The sequence below is a fragment of the Chelonoidis abingdonii genome, chromosome 8 (assembly GCF_003597395.2).
Source record: "Chelonoidis abingdonii isolate Lonesome George chromosome 8, CheloAbing_2.0, whole genome shotgun sequence".
Lineage (NCBI taxonomy): Eukaryota > Metazoa > Chordata > Testudines > Testudinidae > Chelonoidis > Chelonoidis abingdonii.
Window position 1 is genome coordinate 36,867,046 of NC_133776.1, and position 25,247 is coordinate 36,892,292.

The 25,247-nt window shown below is 42.3% G+C and overlaps 1 protein-coding gene across 1 annotated transcript in view; it reads right to left on the reverse strand.

The window, feature by feature from the left end:
- Positions 1-25,247, reverse strand: part of NYAP2 (neuronal tyrosine-phosphorylated phosphoinositide-3-kinase adaptor 2) — a 183,563-nt gene that overhangs the window by 13,535 nt on the left and 144,781 nt on the right. Inside the window, exon 6 of the mRNA XM_075068533.1 lies at positions 24,169-24,272. Coding sequence (XP_074924634.1) covers positions 24,169-24,272 — 104 coding nt within the window. The remainder of the gene's footprint in view (positions 1-24,168; positions 24,273-25,247) is intronic.

A 25,247-nucleotide genomic window follows, 5' to 3' on the forward strand; every position in this document is an offset into this window, starting at 1 on the left:
AATCTGCAGCATTGAAGTCAATGGGAGTTTTGTCATTGACTTACAAAGGAACAAGACCAAACCATTGGGAGGAAGAAATGGATTGTGGTGCCCCTCGATCCTTCATGTCACATTACCACATGATCCAAGAGAAGGGAGAGAAGCTGGAAGTAGATACAGGTGCTGTAAACTGTCCAGAGAAGCTCCAGATTTTTAAGCAGTGGCCAAGTTTTGTGGGTCTAGGCCCAGTTTAATCTTAACCCCTGAAAACCTTTAAGATCCCCCACTCCTGCTCCTATTGATATCAGTGGCAAAATTTACATTGACTTCTGTGAGAGAAGGTTCAGTCCCAGGAGCAACAATTTTCTTTCTCAAGCACTGGAATTAGAACTGTAGTATGTCACTATCAAGCATGGGAATGAATTCATAATAATGATGCTCTTTATCACCAGCCTTTCTTAAAATGATGCATAATAACCTATTTGTGATTTATTCCTTCAAACATACATGTGGATTTGGATAAACTTGATTATTGCTCCAAATTGAGAGTAAAAGCCTCTTTTTCTTTTTTAAATGTTTATGTTTGTATAAAGTGTCTTCAACAAAATGAACACAAAAGACTTCCTCCTTGTCTAAAAAAATTAGGTAAAGATTGAAGATGAAAGTGAAAAAGTTAGCATATTTAGCCCATGGAGAAAATATCTCCACAGATAAAGTCCTGGTAGTCAGAACTCCTTGGCAATCTGCTCATGCAGCATGATAAATTCACAAACTCAATGGGACCATGCACCTGTACAAGTATTTGCAGGCCTGGGGTCTCCCATTCTGAAGTTGTCTTACATATATGCAATATAGCACTGTGTTCTGTTACATTTCTTCTTTTCTTATGGCCAAATCAAGTCAATGGTCATTTTTCAAAGTGAACATTGTTTGTCAAGGGTGGTAACATTATACCCTGGGAAAAAATGAATGTAGGAAAGTAAGGCATTTAAGTGAATCATTATGTGCGAGTGAAAGATAACATTGAGCTATTCAGAGATGGCAAAGCTTCAGCATGTGGGAATATCATCCTTCTTTCTACATGCATAGAATTGTGCTTAAAAGGCAAAGGTATCCCATGTGTTATTAGTTACTAAGATATACTTTAATCACAAAAGTGCTGAATGGAAGATGTTACTATCCAACATTGCTATAGTATTTTTCATTCTGAAGGATCCCAAAGAACATTTCTAACTACAGTGTACAGGAGCCAGTTCACCGCCATCGTTAGCGTGGATTATGGCTCAGGACAATGTTATACAACCATTTACGTCAGGAACTGTTAAACAATGTAGTAGCTAAATATAATGCATGGGTGATTTATCTCAATCCATAAACACCAAGTACAGTTATGGAATGTGTCCTTTTTAAATGATTGGATTCTTTGTTGTTGAGAAAAAAAACATTCCTTGATAGTCTCCTGAGACCCCTCAATTATAGCCTATGGGTGAAATAGGACTTTTGCTGTTGACTTCAAGGGGGTCAGGATTTCACCCTCAGATTTCAAAAATGAAAGATTTTCTTGCATGTTACTTCATTTGGAATGAAGGCCTTTCACAATGGTGCCTATGTCACTGCCAGTAAACCATTCTAAAAATTCCTCAGTATTTCCTCTCTAAAGATTTATCTTCTTTCTAACAGCTTTCTAAGTAGCTGCTGACACTATGCTGCAATAACTTATTATTCACTGAGGCCAATCCAGCCAGACAAAATCCCTGAAGAGAAATAATAAAACTAGCATTAAATGGAAACAAAGTTGCTACACTTAAAAATAAATATGGTTTATGTAAGCATATATAATTCTTCATAGAAGACTTTATCTTGTAAAGAACTTAAACACATGCTCCACTTTAAGTATGTTAGTACAGTGTTTCGCAAATGGTGGGTCCTGATCCACCAGTGGGTTGTGGGAAGCTTCTAGATGGGGCGCAGGCCCTAGGTAAACATATACTTCTCATGGCTTGGTGTGGCAGGGAGGGCCTGGTATTGGTGGTGGGTGGGTGGGGTTGGAGAGTGAGCTCGTCCCATACTCTCCCCACAGCAATGGTTCCTGGATTCCTCTCCCTGTTCTGAGCATTGTGATCTGGCAGATGGTTTGGAGCCAGGTCACAACGGTTTGAGTGATGCTGTGACCCCATGCACCAGACTGTAACACCTGGAAGGGGGAGCCTACCCCAGCTCCACAGGTCAGGAGCCACCACTATGGGGTGGGCTCGTTCTCCATCCCCTCACCAGGCCCTCCCCTCTGCACTAGGCTAGGACTAGAATTGCAGTGCTGGGGCAGAGGGTGCATTTATGTAATAGTGCATCACAAAAAAAACCCAAACAGTTGTTTGGGTCACCTTTGTAAAAAGTTTGGGAACCACTGGCTTATAACCATCTATAATAACTTTAGTCTGCAACATGCTTTTAACCTCTCATCAGCATCTATTGACCCTTTGTAAACTATTTATACATGTATTCTTACTGTAAGGTGTGACTGACATTTTCACCTGATCCTAAAACTCCGTTGTACTGGAAAGGTATTTCTTTCAAATGAAGAATACAAAATATTAATGAAAGCAATACCTTGTCATTTAGAAAAGCAGCGTAATTAACTGACCAAGGCCCCTGATCCTATATACATTTATGCATGTGGGTGACTTTATGCACGTAAGTTGTTCTTTGAGTTCGATGGAACTCCACACATGAGACAAGTTAGGATTTGCAGGATCGGCACCCAATTGTCTGAGAGCATTAGTTAGAACTGAAAACACTTGATGAACACAAGATGAAAAAAAACAAATGGACAAAATGCTGAATGTTTTCAAACACCTTTCAATCACAAATGACCACTGAAAGATGAGTCTAGGAGAAAGGGAGTCAGCATTACAAACTTAGGTTCAATAAAATACCTTTTAAAGAACAGTAACATGTAAAGCAATAGAAAAATAATCATTTTTAAAGTTCTCATTTAAAATACATGACATTTTTATTTTCATAATTCGACAAGACAAAATGAGGGTAAAAGTAAGTTATCAAAAGTGGGTGCTGGCATTCATACTTCTTTGCAATCAGCATACACTTAATGTATATGAATAGCCATATATTTCTAATGAAAGACTATGAACAAACACACATACATATACATAGATATATAAACATACTATACATACATACATGGGTGAATATACATATTTATGTGCATACAGTATACAGACAAGAGACTATACAACTACAGTAAGTGCAATATACTGTACTGTATAAGACTATACAAACATTGAGGGACTCTTGATGAAATCATGACAACCATGAGAGCAAATTTGAGTGATTTATGATGTAAATTCCTGTCCTGTGGCATTTTATGCATCACACAATTAGAACAGAAAAACATGGTACAGAATATTCAGTTCATATACAAAAAGGCAAGACAACAGAGTGCATGGGGATAGCTGAAATGTGCATGATCAGACAAATAAGGTGGTTTTGTCTAGAATACAGGATCTTCATGTCCTTTACAGAGGGTGCCGATATATATAAATCCATGCTTTCATGAATTCTCTTTTCATGCCGTTGTTTGTAATTTCTATTTGTTTTCTTTATGAATACTATAAAATTCTTGCCCTGAGTTGAACATAAATACAGAAAGGAAAAAAGGAAATTGCATGCTTTTTGTTTTGTTTTTTGTTTAAAACCAAGGCACAGTGTCTTCAATAGTGATTGTAACACTATTTAAAATGAACACCACAATGGTTATTGTCCTGGCACTACTTCTTTTGTTAACATGATTAAAAAACTAATTAGTTGCATTCAAAAGTCTCAGAACAAGTTTTGAAATTAATTTATGGGGTTTTTAAGAGAGTAAGTAAATTATAAGAGGGTGCCTTAAAGAGATATTCCCTAAAGGAGCAAGGAGTTTTGCAAGATAAAATTCAGTTATAGCTAATTTACTGATGTTTAGGCAGAACATATTATTTTACTCTCTCATTAGTATAAATTACAGTATAATGAAATGAAATTTTGAATGTAAGTTACTTCCATTTTTAATAGAACCGTATACAAAGCTCCAAGAGCAGTTAAATAGTTGATGAAATACTTCTAGTTAAATTTTAATTTCTCTGTATGGCAGGATAGGAAAGTGATCTCATAAATACATTTCACAAACCTCAAGAGGTTTAGCCTAACAATATCACGCAATGAAACAATAAAAATTTGAGGCTGCTTACCCCAATCTCAGCAATCTGGATGTCTTCTATTGGTGAGGTTCTTTATTCTCACGTTTGCTTTTATGTCCATTAAATTAACAAGGTGACTAAATAATCATAAACACAGTTATGTGAATGAATAAAAGTGAATCACAAATCTTTATATCATCCAAGACACGCTGTGCATCTGAAAGCACAGGGCCAGATACTGGACTGGTCCCTCAAGCTACTCTGATTTTTGTTGGCTTTTATTGGCCCCAAGTGTCTTTGATGGCAGTCTGGAAAGAATACCTTGGCCTTACCCTCTTTCTTCTGGTCACACTACTTACTTACCCATGACAGGGTGGCACACTAGGTGCTAGGGACATATTACACTATCTAAAGGATTCCCTGTGTAGGAAGATCTTCCTTCAGTTGCATCGAGCAGTCCTGAGGCTGCTTTGCACAGCTGGAGCACCATAAAACAGTCCCAATGCACCAACAGACTGGGACCACACTATGCGGAAGAGCTCAAAGAGCAAGCTGACCATACAGGGCGAACAGGCTGCATTCTTTTAAGAGGCTCCCTGGACACTGGGCTGTTTAGAGAGGAATTGTGCCTCAATGAAGCATAATCTCTTCCAGAGCTTCTCAGGGCTGAAATTCCCCCCTTTGCAAAGGACCCTAATCAGACTTATAGCTATCTATCTGCAGTAACCTGGGCCATAAGCACCTCAGTCTCTGAGCACCTCACAATCTTTCAGGTAGTTATCCCCACAACAGCCAATGAGGTAGGGCAGTGCTATTATCTACAGATAGGGAACTGAGAGGCTAAGTGACTTGCCCAAGGCCACACATGGAAACTGTGGTAAAGGCAGGACTTAAACCCAGGCCTCCCTGGTCCTAGGTTAGCGCCCTGACCACTGGACCAGCCTTCCAGTTTGCTTTGATGATTAAAGGGGACTTCTGTGATACAGAGGTTTTATGCTGGCCCTCTGCACTGGTACCTCTTTCTACTCAAGCTACAATGTGATCCTTTATACACTGTGATTTTCCGACAATCAACTGAAAATCCAGCCACTGGTATGTAGCATGCACAAAAACCCTACAAAATAAACACAGCCGGAGAGCTGGAAAGCATTTGGTATAAATCACTACTGCCACACGCCACCTTACCTCCTGCTCGCCACCACCCCATCCCACAGATTGCTGCTGTTGTTTTAGCTCCCCCCCTGCTCTTTCCTGATGGACACTAAGAGCATCACATGTGACTGCAATCAACAGAAGAGGCTGATTTACTTATCATATATTTTTGGTGAGGTCCTTGTCCATTTCAGGACACCCATGTTTCTTGCAATGATGCTTTAATGTGGGCTGTGTGTTAGGAACTGGATTTGTCTGCCCTTTTGGTTGGAAATAAACCTAACTGGTAGATTTTGATTTGTCCTCTGATTTTTTAATCACTTCATATTGGCTGTAGTGTCCTTGCCAGTTGTGGCAGAACAGGCCAAACAGTGTTGCATCAGTGCTTATCACACCTATAGTTGGTTAATGTCTACAAGGACCGATGCAGTCACACAGCTTTTGCTAGCTGTCAGCTTCAGACTATTTTCAGTCTCCCATGTATTGCAAAACACATCCCTGTCCCTATCAAAGAGAAATATAAGTTGCCTTAACCCTCATAGTCTGTGACAATCAATGAAATCCCACAACTGGGTGCTACAGGAACCACCTCCAGGAGATCACTGAAAGACCTGCCCCTCCCCTTGTGAAAATACATTGGCTTATCCCCAGGCTTCATCACACAACTAGTAGAGCTGGTCGAAAGCAGGGACACATTTTTCATTAAAAAAACACTGTGAAAATGTGTCCCTTTCTTTGTCAAAATATTGTTACATTTGAAAAGTTTTAAGCAGCTCTGCTCCTAGGGAACATTCATCCTGAAGGTAGCATGGCAGTGCTTGCTTTCAAGTTTTCAAACCTCAGCTGAGAAACACAAGTGAGAATCTTAACAGAATAAAGTAACCTCCCCCCCCATATTAATGCCCAAATATTCATTTTTCTTGACTGGCCAGTAGCCATGTTGAGCCTTGAGGGGGGTGGAGAGGGAGGAGAGGTGCCTCACATGGTCACTGAGGGATGCTAGGCAAAAGGACTGAGGAGCTCAAGATTTTATCTTTCTGTCCCCTTAACTGATTCCCTTTCCTAGAGAAAAACCTTCCTAAAGCCTGCTTGGATGGCCAGTTCTCCCCTTCTACAGGCATCACTTGTTCCCAAACCTGTCCCAGAGACTTTGGGCCATATTTTCAAAGGCATCTCAATGTGATTCAGTCATTTCCACACACAAATAATAAAATATGCACAGGGAAATCAAGTAGTTGAATGTGAAAACACTCTATTTGTGCAAGCAAGGGTAAGGCCAGCTTTGAAAACATGTCCCTTTGCCTCTATAGACAGTAAACCGCTCACTCAAAATCCAAAGATTATCATCTGGCATAGGCCTACCTCTCCACTCTGTTACACCAGGTTTATGCCTGAGACGGCATAAATAGACCCATAATCTATACACTTTGCAGTAGTAGCCCTGGAAACTACTTAGTCCGTATGGTACTCCCAAAGCTTCCATAGGCCTGTGGTCTGATTTTGCATCTACTGAAAACAGTGGCAAGACTCACATTCACATCAATAACAGCGAGGGCCTCACAGAACACATGATCTCAAGCTTTTAACCAGAGTCCTAATAATGCAAAACACAGTGATGCAGCAATCTGCTTCTGCCCATAACTGTAGAACACTGAAGGAAAAATACTGAGACAGCAACAGCAGGGCTGTGTGCCAGCAGGAGATGTCTTCTACCCTTTTGACAATGACTTCATCCCATGAGGGGAAGGATGCTGGACTCTGGAGAGATTCAGTGATTGCATCTATTTCAGTATTTTAATAAATCCATTATGTTTACATTGGAGGGGTGTTGTGTTTTGTAACCATTTGTATCGTTTTGGACTAATTCTCTGATACATAAGGCCATATTTCAAGCTGAAACTCAGCATAATGCAATGTGGTGCCTTTCCTAAGGCAGTAAATTTTTTCTCATTGTGCGCAGCATATTTAGTTGGATTGCCCACAGTAGAATTTCTCCTTAGTGTGTGCAGAACAGTTGTCCTTGGGAAAAAAAATAAAATAAAATAGTCCAATTGCTCCCTCTTGTGATCAGAGTAAAGAAAGACAACCTAGATACAGAGAACATTGCACAACTCTAGAGCTCTGCACAGCTCAGGCTATGGATCCCAAGGTTTCATTAGAAATTCAGAGCTCATCCCAGATTTGTGAACCTTTGATTAGGAATGGGCCCAAGCCATTGCTCACATTTTGAACGGAGACCGCTGATGTGCGGACTTGGGTCTGAATGCTGTTATTAGGGTCTGTCTACACTCGGTCAGACTGGAATCCCAAATCCACACACTCTCAAAATTTTGAGGATGCCTTAAAATCTGAATCCTGTGGCCCTAGTTGATCTCTACTTTTGAGCATACACAGGCCCATCTCCTTCTCCTGTATACCGCCAGCATTTCCCCCTATGCCCCCATCCTTCTCCCATGCACCACCAGCACCTCCCCCTATGCTGCCATAGTTCTCCAATGTACCACCAGCAGCTCTCCCTATGTCTCCATCCCTGTATGTAGCACTCCCTGGCACCCTCTTCCCCCAAACCAGACCTGTGACTCTCTTCTGGCCCTTTTTCTCATAGATCTCCAGGAGCTCTATCGGGCAGCCCAGGAAGGCCCACCCCCTGCAGATCATCAGCCCAGAAACCAGCAGCAGCCTCCCAGCAAACCCAACATGAATAAGTCTCCTCAGAACCTAAGTACAGAAGTCTCCACTTCAGTGGATGGGGCCTGGGTGGGAGGGGAGAGAAGGAGTTCAGGTTGTTTCTCAGTTTCTGAGTAGGGAGAGAGATGCACAGGTGAAAGCATGCGGTGAAGGGGAGCAGGGATAGAGCAAGTTTTCAGGCGGCGTCTCAAACACCTAGGAGAAGAGAGCATGTTTGGAAGCAGAGTTCTTTTGATATGACTCGTGCTTGCAGGATAGAATCGCAACCTAACCAGCCTGCTCCTGGGGTTCCCGCCTTTCCCAGCAGCTCAGACGTGACTATGAATTTTCTAAGGCCTGCAGGGCTTCCACCAACTCCGTCAGTAATTAGATACGAACTAGCCTACTGTTCAAAGGGTTGAGTTACAACCTTCCCAAGCCATTCCTCTTGCAGTATTGCACTAGCTCTTGCATACAGCCATTCAGTGTGAGGCACAGTTGTACTATGGTATTTCTCAGATATCGTGCCCTGTCCCCTACCTCCAATTGCCTATTAAATGCGATCAGAGAAAAACTGCCATTTAAAATTTGCAGCTGTTCTAGCTACCTCTGGTGGCAACCGTGCTTCATTGTAGAGAACATAATCGCTACAAGCTTCATTAACAAATTCACCAAGTTTTTAGGTCAAAACTGGTTTTCAGAGGACCACAGTCCTGTCCATTAAGCGTCAAGCACTGAACAAACCCAGTTTTCCAGCAGTTAGATCTTGTAGGTGAAGTTTAGGCAGGAAATCCTGCACACATTGGCTTGGATTCCCTCCGGACTGGCTGATTCAGTGGATCACTGAGCTGGACTCTTCTCTCACTGACAGGATTCCATACCAGGCTCACTCCACTGGCTTCAATGGGGTTATTTGCGACTTGTTCCAGTGTCAGTGAGAAGAGGCTTAGGCTCACTACTCTGAATATTGCACAAATGGCAGCCTCCCAAAAGCATCGCCAGGCAAAAACAGCTCCAAAGAACCACTGCTGGCTTGCAAATGCAGCTCAAACGGCAAGGCCGTTTGCATCACATGCACCCCTTTGCTCTGTGTCCCTTCCAGGAGAACCTGGCAAGGACTCAGTCAGAACAACATGGCTTTCAAATGGGGCTCTAGCCTTTTTGGGCAAGGACTGTGCTTTTACAGCTTCTGGTACAATAGGGTCCTGGTCTATGACTGGAGCTCCTAAGTGCTACAGCAAACAAACTAACGATTATCGGTTCCCCCTTCCAAGATTGAGTTAAAATGGCTTTTATCCCTTTTTTGTCTCAATTTCAGTTGAGCTGGCAGTTAAAGTACAAGAAGTTAAAGTACCATGGCATTGCCTGTCAGAAGCAGCACTGCAGAGTGGAATGTTCTCATGACACTGCACTGAGCAAACTGTCTGAAGATGCAGCCGTCTGCTACTTAACCCACCCACACTGAATACTTCACATGAATTCTGACAAATTAATTGAGAAATCCCTGGTTGCTAAGGACCAAACAATACTCTATAGGAGTTTTGACACTGACTTAAATTCACAGTTGCTGTAGGCACCTCTGAAAGAGACCCATCAAAATCTCCCCTTGTCTCTGGGTTATTTTGAGATACATTTTTACCTGAGCTGCTTAGGGGTATGAGAGGGACTAAGAAATGCTTTTGGTAATCCTTGCATCCAAGTACACAGAAGTATGTGGGTGCTGGGTGTCATTTATCTATCTATCTATCCTAGGTACTTGTATGCCCCCACCCCCCTCCCCCAGCAGTTCCTGAGAACCTCACAAAACCCCTGTGAGATGGGGCAGTGCTATTATTCCCATTGTAAATATGGGGAACTGAGGCACAGAGAAGCCCAAGGTCACACAGAAAAATTTGTGACAGCGCCAGGACTTGGACCCAGGTCTTAAGTACTACACTACTGCCCTTATCACTGGACCACTGTGGAGCAGGTGGGCCAAGGAGGGGTCAGCAGAGGAAAATGGGCATAGCCAAGACTTCCCAGTGCATCAGCCAGCACAGCCGCATGGGGGTATTGACCAGCAGCAAATTATTAACGTCCCTGGAGCAAAGGGGAAGCAGGAAAGGGAGCTAGCCTTTCAATGCATTCCCTAAACCACCCCAGACACAGAGCTTGAGGCAAAAGCCACAGACTACGCCTCAATATACATCCTGAAGAATTTCTTACTGTAGTAGTCCCAAGTGATTGTATAGTCAGCTGTATTAGTCTCAATTACATACAGAAAGAAACTCTTGCCAACCCAAAGAAACTCACAATTAATCTATATTGTTGGTTCTCTTCTCCATAACTATTGAAGAGGTCTCTGAACACAGAGCACAACAACGACAGTTAAGGAATGACCCAAAATACATAACAACATGCCTAGAGCACAGTACATGTGGGTTTGCATGTTCAGATATTTAGAACTTACAAAACTATAAAATATTTGCATGTGATTGTGTTAGCAGAGTATAAAATATATTTGAAAAAAGTGGACAAGATGGTGGGTTAGCCTGCCCTCTGAATTTCTTTGCATGTATTGTTTTAGGGCAGGATGTATAATACATCAAAGCTTTCGCAGGGCCTGTGGACCACATCTTGCAATCCTTACCCATCAAATTCCCTCAGTATCCACCTGCTGTCTCTTGTCTTGTACTTAGATTGTGAGGCCTTTGGGACTGTGTTTGTACAGCTCCTAGCAGAATGGGGTCTTGGCCCACGAGCGGGGCTCCCAGGAACTAAGGTAATAGAAATAATAAATAACGTTATGTTGGAAGATGTTAATGGTTGCATTAAATGGTCTTTGATCTAGACAGCCACAGATCTGATTAAAGCTGATGGCTGCGCTAATCATGCTTCTTTAAATTTAGGCTAAATGCAAGGAGCAAATTAAGACTCTTTATGGAGTGAGATAGCTGGAAACAGAAGCCACTGCTAAAGGCAATAGGTGCATGGCAAAGCCTGATCAGAAGCTAAGCTGTGAGGGTTGAGCAGTTCCCTATTTGCAAACCCACAGGGACTTTGGGTTTGTCTGGCAGCTGTCTGTATGTCAGAGAAAGAAAATAAGCAGACTCAACAGAAGCAGTTGCAAGCATGGCCCTGCAATGGATCAGACACTGGGCGCTCTTTGGGGCACAGGACTGATTGGCAGAACAGACTTGAAACTAGTGAGCAAGGAAACTTCCTGCTGTTGTTTGTTCCTATTGTGCTCATGGCAACAGAACTTTGTGTACAGGATTGTACCAGAGAATAGCCTGGACTTTTATCATCCATTTTTCCTAACAGAAACAAGCCCGGAAGGCCCAAACATTGCCTAACCGCTTGACCCAAAGGGGTAACAATAATAAATACCCCACTCCTCTGAAGTTTACGGACAAGCTTGACTTCACTGGTGCAACTTGTGTGTAATTGATCACAAACCTGAGAAAAGGGAGAGGTCACAGTCCAAAGTAGCCACCTGAGGAGTTAGATACTATTCAACGTGAGCAAGGATGGAGGAACCTGGCCCTTTTATTGTAGTCCCTTCGCCCTGGTAGCACCCTGATAGCAACATGCTGATGTTAGTTTCTTATGGATATCCTTCAGGAACCATCTCCAGTTGGATTTATGATATTGAACTATCAAAATGGCTTTTACTATGAAGTCTATATCAATTCTGTTAGGAGCATCAGTTTTTACAGTTACCATTTCCCTCATATTCAAGCAGGATGACAGAATACCTCAGTTCAGAAGGTTCTCCATCTACCTCTAACTACTCTATTTCTTTTATATCATGGAAGTTTAATAGGGCTGGTGTGATCTGTTATGGATCCTTGTGGTTCTTGACTGATTTCTGTTCATTTTTCAACAACAGAATTCATTAAGTCTGAAAGTCAGGAAACCAGTCCCTCTTAAGAAGTCTGACAACTGTGGGTTATTTACTGACTCCTCTGGTACTTTTGTACGTATTGCTGTGGGAATATAGAAGCTTTGTCCTGACAGAAATGTAAACAAAAAAGCACTGCTGCACTGTTTATGTTCCAGGGGGCATAGGGGATATACTAATTCTGAAAGCAAAGATCCCAAATAAAGCATAGACATTTTAATTCATTAGAGAAATATTTGTTTAGGTGCTTTTAAAAAAGAATTATAACAACAACAACAACAATATTAATTTGTTCTTCTAAAGGAAATCAAAGCACACTGAAGAAATTCATTAATTAGAGTATAAGTACAACCTTCCGAGGCATGTAAGTATTATTGTATCCATTTTACACATGGTTAAACTGAGGTACAGGGTCTAGACTTGTGGCTGAGGCAATATGAGAGTACTCATGTGCTTAAAGTTAAGCACATGTTTAAATACCTTGTTGCACTAGGGGCAGAGTGCTCAGGTGGCTCTGCGCAATGCCCCCACCCCACCCCGAGCGCTGGCTCCACAGCTCCCACAGGCGTAGAACCATGGCCAATGGGAACTGCAGGGGTGACACCTGTGGGCGGAGGTAGCATGCAGAGCTGCTTAGCCACGCCTCTGTCTAGGAGCAGCAGGGACAGGTTGCCACTTGCAGGGAGCCACCCGAGGTGAGCGCTGCCTGGATCTGGCACCCCAAAACCCCTTCCAGGCACCAACCCCTGCCCCAAGCCCCTTCATGCACACAGAGCTCATGCCCTGCACCCCTCCCATGCCCCAACCCCCTGCCCTGCATCCGCTCCTGCACTCCGAACTCATTGTGGCCATTCCTCCACCTAGAACAGCAGGGACATGTCACTGCTTCCAGGGAGCCACACGGAGCCAGGTAGGAAGCCTACTGGCCCCATGCCAACTGGACTATAAACCGGACTTTCTATGAAGATTAGAAATGCTGGTTTGTAGAGCTTTCCAGTTCGTACAGGGCCAGATAACACAGCTTTTACTATATACAGCAGTGTTTCTCAAACTGGGGTCGCCGCTTGTATAGGGAAAGCCCCTGGCAGGCCGGGCCAGTTTGTTTACCTGCTCCGTCCGCAGATCCAGCCAATTGTGGCTCCCACTGTCTGCGGTTCGCTGCTCCAGGCCAATGAGGGCTGCTAGAAGCGGCATGGGCCAAGGGATTTACTGGCTGCTGCTTCCAGCAGCTCCCATTGGTCTGGAGCAGCGAACCGCGGCCAGTGGGAGCCACGATCGGCCAGATCTGCGGACGGGGCAGGTAAACAAACTGGCTCGGCCTGCCAGGGGCTTTCCCTACACAAGCAGCGACCCCAGTTTGAGAAACACTGGTATACAGCATACCCAAATACACACGCAAAAATAGACAGGTAGAAGACACAGCAACTTCTATAGATGCCACTAGATGGAGCCATCAGTCCACCTGCAATTTTAATGGTACCTAAATTTCTTCATTATTATATAGAGCAGTCACTCTCAACCTTTCCATACTACTGTACCCCTTTCACGAGTCTGATTTGTCTTGTGTACCCACAAGTTCCACCTCACTTTAAAACTTACAAAATCAGACATAAAAATACAAAAGTGTCACAGCACACTATTACTGAACAAGTGCTTACTTTCTCATTGTTACCATAGAATTATAAAATAAAACAATTGGAATATAGAGAGGAGGAGCGCTAGGCAGAGACGGGCTCCACCTAACAAAGAGAGGGAAGAGCAGGCTGGCTGACCTAGTGAGGAGGGCTTTAAACTACGTTCACCAGGGGAAAGAGACCAAAGCCCTGCGGGAAGTGGGATACCAGGAGGAAGCACGAGCAGAAGAGTGCAAGAGGGGAGGGCTCCTGCCTCATACTGAGAAAGAAGGATGATCAGCGAGTTATCTTAAATGCCTATACACAAATGCAAGAAGCCTTGGAAACAAGCAGGGAGATCTGGAAGTCCTGGCACAGTCAAGGAATTAAGATGTGATCAGGAATAACAGAGACTCGATAGGATAACGCACATGACTGGAGTACTTTCATGGATGAATATAAACTGTTCAGGAAGGACAGGCAGGGCAGAAAAGGTGGGGGAGTTGCATTGTATGTAAGAAAGCAGTATGACTGCTCAGAGATCTCGTATGAAACTGCAGAAAAACCTGAGAGTCTCTGAATTAAGTTTAGAAGTGTGAGCAACAAGGGGGATGTCGTGGTGGGAGTCTGCTATAGACCACCAGACCAGGGGGATAAGGTGGATGAGGCTTTCTTCCAGCAACTAACAGAAGTTACTAGATAACAGGCCCTGGTTCTCATGGGAGACTTCAATCACCCTGATATCTGCTGGGAGAGCAATACATGACAATCCAGGAAGTTTTTGGAAAGTGAGGAGACAATTCCTGGTTCAAGTGCTAGAGGAACCAAGTAGGGCAGAGCTCTTCTTGACTTGCTGCTCACAAACAGGGAAGAATTAATAGGGGAAGCAAAAGTGGAACCTGGGAGGCAGTGACCATGAGATGTCGAGTTCAGGATGCTGACACAAGGAAGAAAGGAAAGGCAGAATACGGACCGTGGACTTCAGAAAAGCAGACTCTGACTCTTTCAGGGAACTGATGGGCAGGATCCCCTGGAGAGTAACATGAGGGGGAAAGGAGTCCAGGAGAGCTGGCTGTATTTTAAAGAATCCTTATTGAGGTTGCAGGAACAAACCATCCTGATGTGTAGAAGAATAGTAAATATGGCAGGCGGACAGCTTGGCTTAACAGTGAAATCCTTGCTAGTCTTAAAACAAAATAGAAGCTTGCAAGAAGTGGAAGATTGGACAAATGACCAGGGAGGAGTATAGAGATATTGCTCAGGCATGCAGGAGTGAAATCAGGAAGGTCAAATCACACTTGGAGTTGCAGCTAGCAAGAGATTTTAAGAGTAACAAGAGGTTTCTTCAGGTATTTTAGCAACAAGAAGGTGTCAAGGAAAGCGTGGGACCCCTACTGAATGGGGGAGGCAACGTAGTGACGGAGGATGTGGAAAAAGCTAAAGTACTCAATGCTTTTTTGCCTCTGTCTTATGAAACAGGTCAGCTCCCAGACTGCTGCACCGGGCAGCACAGCATGGGAGAGGTGACCAGCCCTCTGTGGAGAAAGAAGTGGTTCAGGACTATTTAGAAAAGTTGGACAGGCACAAGTCCATGGTGCCAGATGCGCTGCATCCAAGGGTGCTAAAGGAGTTAGTGGATGTGATTGCAGAGCCATTGACCATTATCTTTGAAACCCATGGCGATTGGGGAGGTCCCGGATGACTGGAAAAAGGCTAATGTTGTGCCCGTCTTTTAAAAGAGAAGGAGGATCTGGGGAACTACAGGCCAGTCAGCCTCACCTCAGTCCCTGGAAAAATCATGGAGCAGGTCCTTAAGGAATCAATTCTGAAGCACTTAGAGGAGAGGAAAGTGATCAGGAACAGTCAGCATGGATTCACCAAGGGTAAGTCATGCCTGACTAATCTAATTGCCTTCTATGATGAGATAACTGGCTCTGTGGATGAGGGGAAAGCAATGGACATGTTATTCCTTGACTTTAGCAAAGCTTTTGATACAGTCTCCCACAGTATTCTTGCCAGCAAGTTAAAGTAGTACGATAGTGTACTTACATTTCAGTGTATAGTATACAGAACAGTATAAACAAATAATTTGTCTGTATGAAATTTTAGTTTGCATTGATTTCGCTAGTGCTTTTTCTGCAGCCTGTTGTAAAACTAGGCAAATATCCAGACGAGTTAATGTACCGCCTGGAAGAACTGTGTGTACTCCCAGGGGTTAAACTTACCCCTGTTTGAGAGACACTGATGTAGAGAGATAAGATGGCTGAGGTAATACATTTTATTGGACCAACTTCTGTTGGTAGAAGAGGCAAGCTTTGGAGCTACACAAAGCTCTTCTTCAGGTTGTTTTTTTTTATCACGTATCAGGGATTTCTGCTCCTTTGCTTAGTACCATTAACAGGAGTGGTATAGAAAGATTTGGAGTTGACAGTTATGGGGAGGAATTTTTGGCTTTTGGTTTTCAAATACAATTCAAAGATACATTTTGGAGAAAATATTTTCAGCTCATCTTTAACCAGACCTTCATTTCTGCAGCTGTAACTTTGCAAGGGCAAATAACTCTGGGACTAGAATGGAGGAGAGGATTTAAAATCTGGCCCTATGATGTATAATTCATCATAAAGCTTCCATATATTACAATGCAAATAAAGTTATGTAAATAAATTAGCACCACTAACTTGGACTAGATTATGCAGTAAAAACCTGATTTGTGACATTCTGAAGTCAAAAGTGGGTTATGCAGCCAATTCCTTCACTGTGGGAGTGCAGAGGACATGGAGCAAGATTTTCATGAACAGGAGCCAAAAGGGTAGACTCCTAAGTAAATATTCAGGCACCTAAATAAGTAACCGGATTTTCCAAAGAGTTCCAATTTACTTCAAGAGGAGCTACAGGATGCCTGCCACTTTTGAAAATGAGGTCACTCAGGAGCCTAACACTGGTTTTGAAAAATTTGGCCATGAGCCCTAGGAAAAGCCACACTACAGGTGAAGTGTACATTGTATTTTCTTACCAGACACCCTAGGAAGGGAACAGACTCCATGGAAACATCTTTCCCCAAATATCTTTGGATTGGGAAGGGCCCCTACAACATTCAGATAGTCTAATGTTCTTCCAGCTCATTAGCCCTATCCATTCAGTCTGGGTAGAATGGTTCTGAGTAGGTAAAAAAATTATGCAACCAAAGAATGAGAACATGAAGGTCTGTTCTCTTTAGCTGTAAACCCCAGAGCCTGTCTTTTCTACATAGAGTGTAGCATGCTTAGCAGTTCTGGAAACCAGATCACTTATTTAGGGAAACTCTTCCCCTGCATGGGATATTGGGAGGTTGGGGTTATTCTCTCACCCAGGACTCTAAGATACATGAATTCTCCATTGTGCACTCTTGGGAAAAGCCATAAGGGCCACATGATGGGAGCTTTAAGCAGAAGATGTGTAGACTCATAGGCCACATAACTGGGGGCCCATGGCCTGACCACTTTTTATTCAGAAGCCACTCAAGACAATCTGACACTCTAGGCAAAACCTCCTCATATGCCAACCGTGATGAGAGGCAGCCAGGCCACATGGGAGTGAGAGGCATTGTGACCTGCCTCATGGGTCCATTGCAATGGGGCAGCTGGGCCAAATCTGCCTTGTGAGGCAGCTGCCCAGAAATCTGCTGCCCTAAGCAGCTGCCTACTATAGCTAGAGCATGCCCTGCTTTTATGGTGGAAGTAGAGATTGGAGGTGAGCAGTGCCCAGAGCAGCAGCAGGATGAGCACACTGGATCCACAGCATGGTCAGCCCTGCCACAGTGAGTGTGCTGTATGGAGTACCCCTCCCCACCACTTCAAATGGTGCTCCACAGCCCCTCTCTATGGTGCAAGCAGAGCATGACTGCAGCACATGTAGACATACTCGAGCTTGAGTAACAAAGTAGTGAAGCTGGGGCAGCACGAGATAGCTGCTCAAGTACATCACCAGGGTCCCACTCAGGGCTGCACAGTTTGTGCTGACACCTTTGCCACTTTGGCTTCATTGTTATTCGAGTTACCTAGATCAAAGCTAGCTCTGGTATGTCTACATGTGCTGGATGTCACACCTCTGATTGCAGTATAGACAGACCCCAAGATATCTAAATATGGATTTAGGCACCAGTTTCAAAACTTTAGGCACTGATTTTAAAATTCTTGTCCCTAGAAATCTGATTTTCCTTTGGGGGAGTGTGAAGTGTATATCTTTACAGTTCTGGTCTCCCATGTTTAAGAAGGATGAATTCAAACTGGAACAGGTACAGAGAAGGGCTACTAGGATGATCTGAGGAATGGAAAACCTGTCTTATGAAAGGAGACTCAAAGAGCTTGGCTTGTTTAGCCTAACCAAAAGAAGGCTGAGGGGAGATATCATTGCTCTCTATAAATATATCCGAGGAATAAATACCAGGTGGTCAGACTAGAAGATCATAATGGTCCCTTTTGACCTTAAAGTCTATGATTCTATGATTCATGATAGGAGCTTTAAGCAGAAGAAAACAAGGGATTATCTGAAGGTCACCCAACCTGTTGTAGCAACTAGTAATCTGTTGTACACATCATCTTCATGGCAGGAAGACTGCTTATTTGCACCACAGCCACTATATCTGCTTAGCTACTTACCATGCTAACTGGGCTGAGCTGAGAGAAGAGCCATTAATAGTTCAGGCAAGACTGTTTCCTGCAGCACTGTGTAATTTTCTAGTGCTTTTTCCATTCTCATTTTAAATGAAAGTTGAGGCTCCTGTAGACAAAACTGTCCTATGACCTTTATTGCTTCTTGTGGTTGAGTTATTATGCCTAATCCTGGCACTGCTTTTGAATTCTACTATGATCATTACTGGAAAGTTTAAGCCTTCTTACTCCACTTACATTGAATATACCTGTCACCAACCCCATTCATGGAGGGACCAGAATTTAGGTCTATGCACCAACCAGAAATTAGAGACAATAGTATGGGAGCTACACTGCTGTCTTCCAACTGAAGGAAAAAAACAAACAGCTAACTGGCAGCATGAAGGATGCTACCAGATAAAGTACAAGGGTCACAAAAATAGGCCTGAAACAAGGCTCTGCATTGCAAAAGGGATGAAATGCAGGCATCAGAACTACAAAAGGATTTTTTCCTCAATGGTTTCTGTTCCTTAATATGTGCTAACAGAACTGCCATAATCATGCAACTCAGTACAAGGAATTTTGCTGTAACAGTCCTAATCTAACACCACAAGAACAAGATGAACAAAAATCAGTTTGCAAAATCCATTTGCAGCAACAAATTGGCAATAGATGCATTTGCTATTTTTAAACTGGTATCCGAAATTCTTTCCTAGTTCACAAACAAGACTGCACACATTAATTTTTTGACTAAACTGTGTCTGTAAGAATCCCAGTAATGATCTAGAGGTGATGTTTTATCTGAATTTAAAATATGATTTGAAAAAAATCCCTTCATACACAGCAATCTAACATCTGCAATGCAGTTAACTTTAAGTTCATCCTTTTGTACCTACAATAACATATTTTGTGTGTATGTGTATGACACATAAGATGGGTATTGTGAAGCCATTCATCCTTCACTATCCTGAGACAAACGTGAGACATGGGTTTTTATATCCCCATAAAATGAGGATGAATGAGATGAGGCTGGGGAGTATCATTACACTGAATCCCCCCTATCTAGTTTTTCCCTTTAAATCTGAATCCTGCTGGCTATACACATACCAGGAGCCCCATTCATTTACAGTGAGTCTACTGACACCAGCAGAATTTGGCCAAGAACCTGAGAAAAATTTTGAGAGGCAGTGAGGTGGAAGAGGTAGTGCACTTGATAGGGAGTCAGGACCCGTGGGTTCTATTCCCAGCAATACCACTGACCTGCCACTAAGGATTTGTGCTCCATGGCACTTTTGAAAACCACTCCCTCTGTCTATTGGAAGCTTGACTTCTCCGGTAAGACTGCCAGCTGGTACCAACATGATGGTGATGCATTTTGTGATATAGACAAGGAACTGAAGCCACTAATGGTCAACAGTAGGCCACACACCACGTGTTGCTTTGACTACTTCCAATCTGGACTGGATTTCAAATGGCAACTTAATGGTGAAAGATTCAGAATCCCTTGAACTACCCAGCTACTCACAAGCATTTATCTTTCTTTATTGCATTTATAATTATAAAATGATCAAGGGCACATCTGGTTCACCTCACTGAGTGCTAGGGCTTTCCTTTACATGCTCTTGCTTTGGATCTTTCTCTTTGAGAATTCTGGTCACTGGCCTTCCATCCCCAATTCCAACCCTCTGCTTTTTTAACTGCTGTTCCCTACTGCACTAGATAATTCATATATGTTCTCTGCCTGTTGTTTTATTCATACAGTGAGATCACAATAGTGCTTAGCACTTTATACAGCACTTTCAGTCTTCAAAGTGCTTGACACACATTGACTAGTCAGTCATCACAACACCTCTCTGAAATATGTCAACAACCATTATTACCCTCAGTATACAGATGAGGAAAGTGAAGCAAAGGGTTTAGGTGCTCAAGATTACATGAATAATCAATGTCTGAGCTGGATTAGAATTTAAGAGTTCCTAGTTTTCCATCCTATGCTCTAGTCACTAGACCTGTTCCTCTCACCTTCTGTAAAAAAGACCATATTATAGTATAGGTAGGGTTTTGTGAAATGTTCAAGTGCAAATGTGAACCTACCTGAAATCAGTTAATGTGTTTAGGATCTTTTCCTACTCAAGAGCATCACCCAAGTCCATGAACATATGGGATAACTGGGCTAATGCAGTAGTCTGTCCCTTTTCCTATGTGTTCTTCTTTCTTGGGGCCTTGTCTGCAAAGAGCACTGTGTGGTGGTTATCCCCTCCTCACACATTTAGGGGTGGATGTCACGCAAAGCTCCTTGCCTCTTAATCCTGAATGATTTTTGGGAAAGCCTGTTGCTGCCAATGCTATGGTGCAGTTAAGGAAAATCAGTCTCAGCACTTTAAGACAATGATAGCATAGGACTATAATTCCCTCTAGTCCACAACTGATCTGACTCCCAGTGGGCTGACAGCCTCTAGCCTTCTTCACATACATTTCCCCTGACCCAGGGTGTCACATACCACGCTAATATGGGAATATAACTTCTAGAGTATGGATTGAGTTGTGCCAGAATTCATACAAAAAATCCCAGTGATGTCTGTCTACATCATATAACTACTATCTTTCATTCTCTCCTCCTGCTTCTTACTGGAGAAGCTCAGTGGGATTTTCCCATCACGCCCACTTAGGGCCTGATTCTACACCATTCATGACAGTGAGAGTTTGGCTATTGGCTTCCTTGGGAACTCAGCTAGGCTAAGGATCCTCATATCTCCGCTGCTTTCTTTTGGCTTGGCTTTTTATTTAATTCAGGTAGTGGCACGGTATTTCAACGCTGATGAGACAACACTAACCAATGATTTTGGAGTTCTCTTTGGGTATTTATCAAACACAGCTTTTTAAGGTACTATGCCAGTAAGGTTACTCATCCTCTAGGGCTGCCACGTTCGCTGTTCTCACAGGTACCCAAACAAACACACCCATACCTGACCATCTTCCCATACAGCATTGCAAGCTAGCAGTGTTCAGCATGATTTTCTACTGCCCCCTGCTTTATCCTACATCTTCTTACACCCTCCTGTCAATTGCACTTCCTGATGCAATCCTGCCTTCCTATTCCATCAATGTACAAGGTATACTAGTTAACAGCAGCTGATGCCTGCTTACACTCCTTCCTCCCACTGTTTGTCTCCTCTGAATTTGGCTTATAGTCTCTAAAATCTCCCTGTAATTACAAGATATTTTTACTATGTCATTTCTAAAACAAGGTTGAATGAAGTTTCTAACATATAAAGAGTTTCATATGGAACACACCAGAAGACCGAAAAGAGATGGACTATAACGCTATAAGGCCTGATCCAAGAACCAACAGAACTGAATGGAATAATACTTTAACAAGCTTTGTATCAGAGCCACAGGAAGCATCTAACCGTTTCCCTTTCATAAGTGAGGGGAATGCTTGGTAATATCAGATGACAATATCTGTGACAAAGTTACGAAGTTCATTTCCCCATTTGCAGGATGTGATGCAATATGTAGTTAACTGCTCTTAGGAACTCTTGGCCTGATCCTGTTCCCCTTGAAGTCCATGGGAGTTTTGCCATTCAATGAGAGCAGGACCTATCCCTCTTATTTATAATTATACCATCATAATAGAGTATTGTGGCACACCAGTGTTTTCCCACCCCCCCAGCTGGTCAGTTTAAAGGGAAGATTAACATGGACTGAAGGCTATTACTAGGGTAGCAGGGTTGTTTATTTTTTCAGGGAGAGCCATAACACACACTATATACTACACTGTTAGCAAAAACTTCTTTTAGTTACTTGAAATTTTTCCCTGTCATCTTTATTCTTTTCTTCTCTCTAGAATGAAGTGAATCCTTTTTCCATAGTTCTAATCGGCTCCGGCTGCAGCTTCCAGAAGCCTCCTTATCTCTATCATCACACCAAGTTCTGCTTTCAGGGCTTATTGTTTTTCTTAATCCGAACTGAGATACTAAAAATCCTTTATAACATTCAAGGTGCCTTTGTGACTGAGTAACCAGCAACATGTCTCATTGGCTTTGCACCCTGATCAATCATAAATCATGTATTACATGTACATCGGGCCATGCAAAAATATTCAGAAGTGCAATTGCTCTGATTTTTTTCTGTAGAAGAAAGAACTTTCAACATACCATTTAATTAGCTTGTCATTGTGAGTCAACACTAAGGGTTTAATTTGCTTATCTAAAATACCTTTCGGTAATGTGTACAATTTTTTTTAGGCATCATGTCCAACAGGACACAAAAGTATAGTAGAACCTCAGAGTTACAAACAAGTTGGAAATGGAGGTTGTTTGTAACTTTGAAATGTTTGTAACAAAACATTATGATTGTTCTTTCAAAAGTTTACAACTAAACATTGATGTAATACAGCTTTGAAACTTTACTATGCAGAAGAAAAATGCTGCTTTTAACTATCTGAATTTAAATGATACAAGCACAGAAAGTTTCCTTATCTTGTCAAATCTTTTTTTAAATGTTCCTTTATATTTTAATAGTTGACATTTAACACAGTACTGTACTGTAATTGCCTTGTTTTTTGTTTTTGTTTTGTTGTCTCTGCTGCTGCCTGATTGCAGACTTCCGGTTCCAGATGATGTGTATGGTTGACTGGTCGGTCCGTAACTCTGGGGTTTGTAACTTTGAGATTCTACTGTAATAGAACAACTCTTACTTCAGTTAAGCAAAGTTAGAGAAGTTCAACCAATATGGACTCAGTTGTCCAACCAGAATGTCACTGGAAAATAGGTTGAGTAAATAGGCATTGCTCCATTAGCTGTGCCAATTTACACCAGTGTTACAGGCATTAGAGCAGAGCTTGCAGAAACTCATGAAACTGCAATGCAATTAAGTATAGGAATAGCAAAGGGGCCCTAAAGGGAGTTAGGCTCCTAAGTCTCATTGAAATTCAATGAGATTTAGGGGCCTTTTTCCTTTCTGATCATTTGAAAAATCACAACTAAGTAAACAGAAATAAAATATATAAGTATAAAAGAAAACCATTCAATACCAAAATGCTTCATGTTTGATGGAAGACATGAATACAATATTTAAATGTAGTCATTGCCCCTATTACTAATATTTGTAGTTAGTTCTGAAAATTTGTAAAACACCACATCACTTGTGTGCACCGAAGTGAATAGGATCTCCACATTAGCAGACAAAACAAAGTTGCATGTGAATTTGGCCATGTCTTTATTTCTCATCTCTTTTCTCCAGGTGCTAATATAGGTCTCATTTGCCATGTTCAGACACTTAGATTTCTTTGTCAAGTGTCCGCTGGGTATTTTTGGTATTGTTGAGAAAAGTAGCTCCATTTAAAGCAAGTATGATTTTTTCTTAGTTTGGTTTTGATTTTTTTGCATTTTTTTTTTTTACAATTTACAATAAACATAACTACAGCAGACTATTTAATAGTCCCATTAGCACTATATGGCCTTAGGTTGAAGAGAGGCTAGCTGCCGTATTTAAACAAAATAACTCGTTGTGTGAGCAATTTTAAGCACAATGATAATTCACAGTGTAATACAATCATGCACCAAGCTCAAAACAAATGTAAGACTGGCACAAATATTACAGTACAACAGGGCAGAAGGTAAAAGGTATGTACAAGTCTTTTGACAAACATTGGTGCAAGTGCTTTAGACGAGACATTTAAAAGAAACACACTAAACCAACATAGATTAAATTTATCAAATTTTGATAAATTTTAGACAGTAAAAAAGTACACAAAACATGAAAAAAAAATTAAAAACCCAACCAATACATATATAGTTTTACTACATCTATATTACGGAATGAAGGAAATCAGAGACAAAAAAGATTTACGAATTCACAGCAAAGAAAGTTCTACCAGCCTTGAAGGGTAAAATTTCATTGCCAGTAAGAGACACACACACGCACGCAAATGCACAAAAGTAAAAACAAACACAAAAATCATTTACTGTAACAAATGACAGACACAGAGGTGAGAAACATTTGGCATGTTGCATCACATGAAGTCATTCACGATTGGCTAACGATGGTACCTGGCTGGGCTGGAGATCGCTGGCTTGCCTGAGAGGAGTAACTGATGGAGTAGGCACACCTGATGTGGATGCAGATCGACCTAATCTACAGCTTGCTTTAGGCTCTAGGAAGGGAAAGAAAAGAAGACATATGCCCAGTTAATGGGATTGTGGATGTTGATGCAGTAAATTGAAACTTAAGGTGACGGAGAAAACTATAGGTCCTGTAAGTGCCATTTGACCTGCCTGCCAACCTCCTCAGAACTTTCCCACGGTATGGAATCCAGGCACACGTTCCTGGACAATGTTTTGGGCAGTTGGCCGAGTCATAAATAAAAGCTGTCTTCTAGGCACTAGCCACCAGTATGGCAAGAGAGAGGCCTGGAACTGACTTCTCCCTGCACCTTGCTATCTCAACCTCTATAATATCCCGTAGCATTTCTGAGGCTGAAGAGTGGTACAATGAGCTGCAGAAATAGGAAGCATGTCCAATTTTCCTTCTGCCCTCCACCCACACACTGTGGCAGTCTCAGTGTCCAACTCTCTCACCTGCATAATGTGGCAGTGATTGGTGAGGGACGATTGAGAGCGGTAACTCGTGGCCCAATACCCTCATTCTGCGGCTGAGTGGGATAGATAGTGGAAGAGGACAAAAAGCTGGTGGGGCTGAGAGAAGCTGAGGGAAATCACAAAGAAGACATAGTTCTTGGGGAAGTGGACAAAGGTGGGAGAGAGTAATCGGGGAAAACAGGAAGTTAGAGATTTTCCAGAATCAAGACATCACGATTTGTGATGTCATGAAGGCCCCACAGAAATCTGAAAGTAGCTGACAGTGAGTCAAGGTTAGCCGCAGAACACAGAGTAGAGGGAAGAAACTTCAAGTTTTAATAGCATGACACAGGCTGTGAAGTTGGTTGCATTGTGTTGTCTCCAGTTTGTGTGTTCCCCAAGTAGGAGTGATTAACAGAAGTGAAGGATACCATGAAACAGGCTAGAGATCTCATGCACCTGAAAATCATTTTGATGCAAAAGAATTTGATTTCCCTATCCTGGTTTTACCCAGAGACATTTCCTGGAAGATTTCCCACTGAGTTACAATG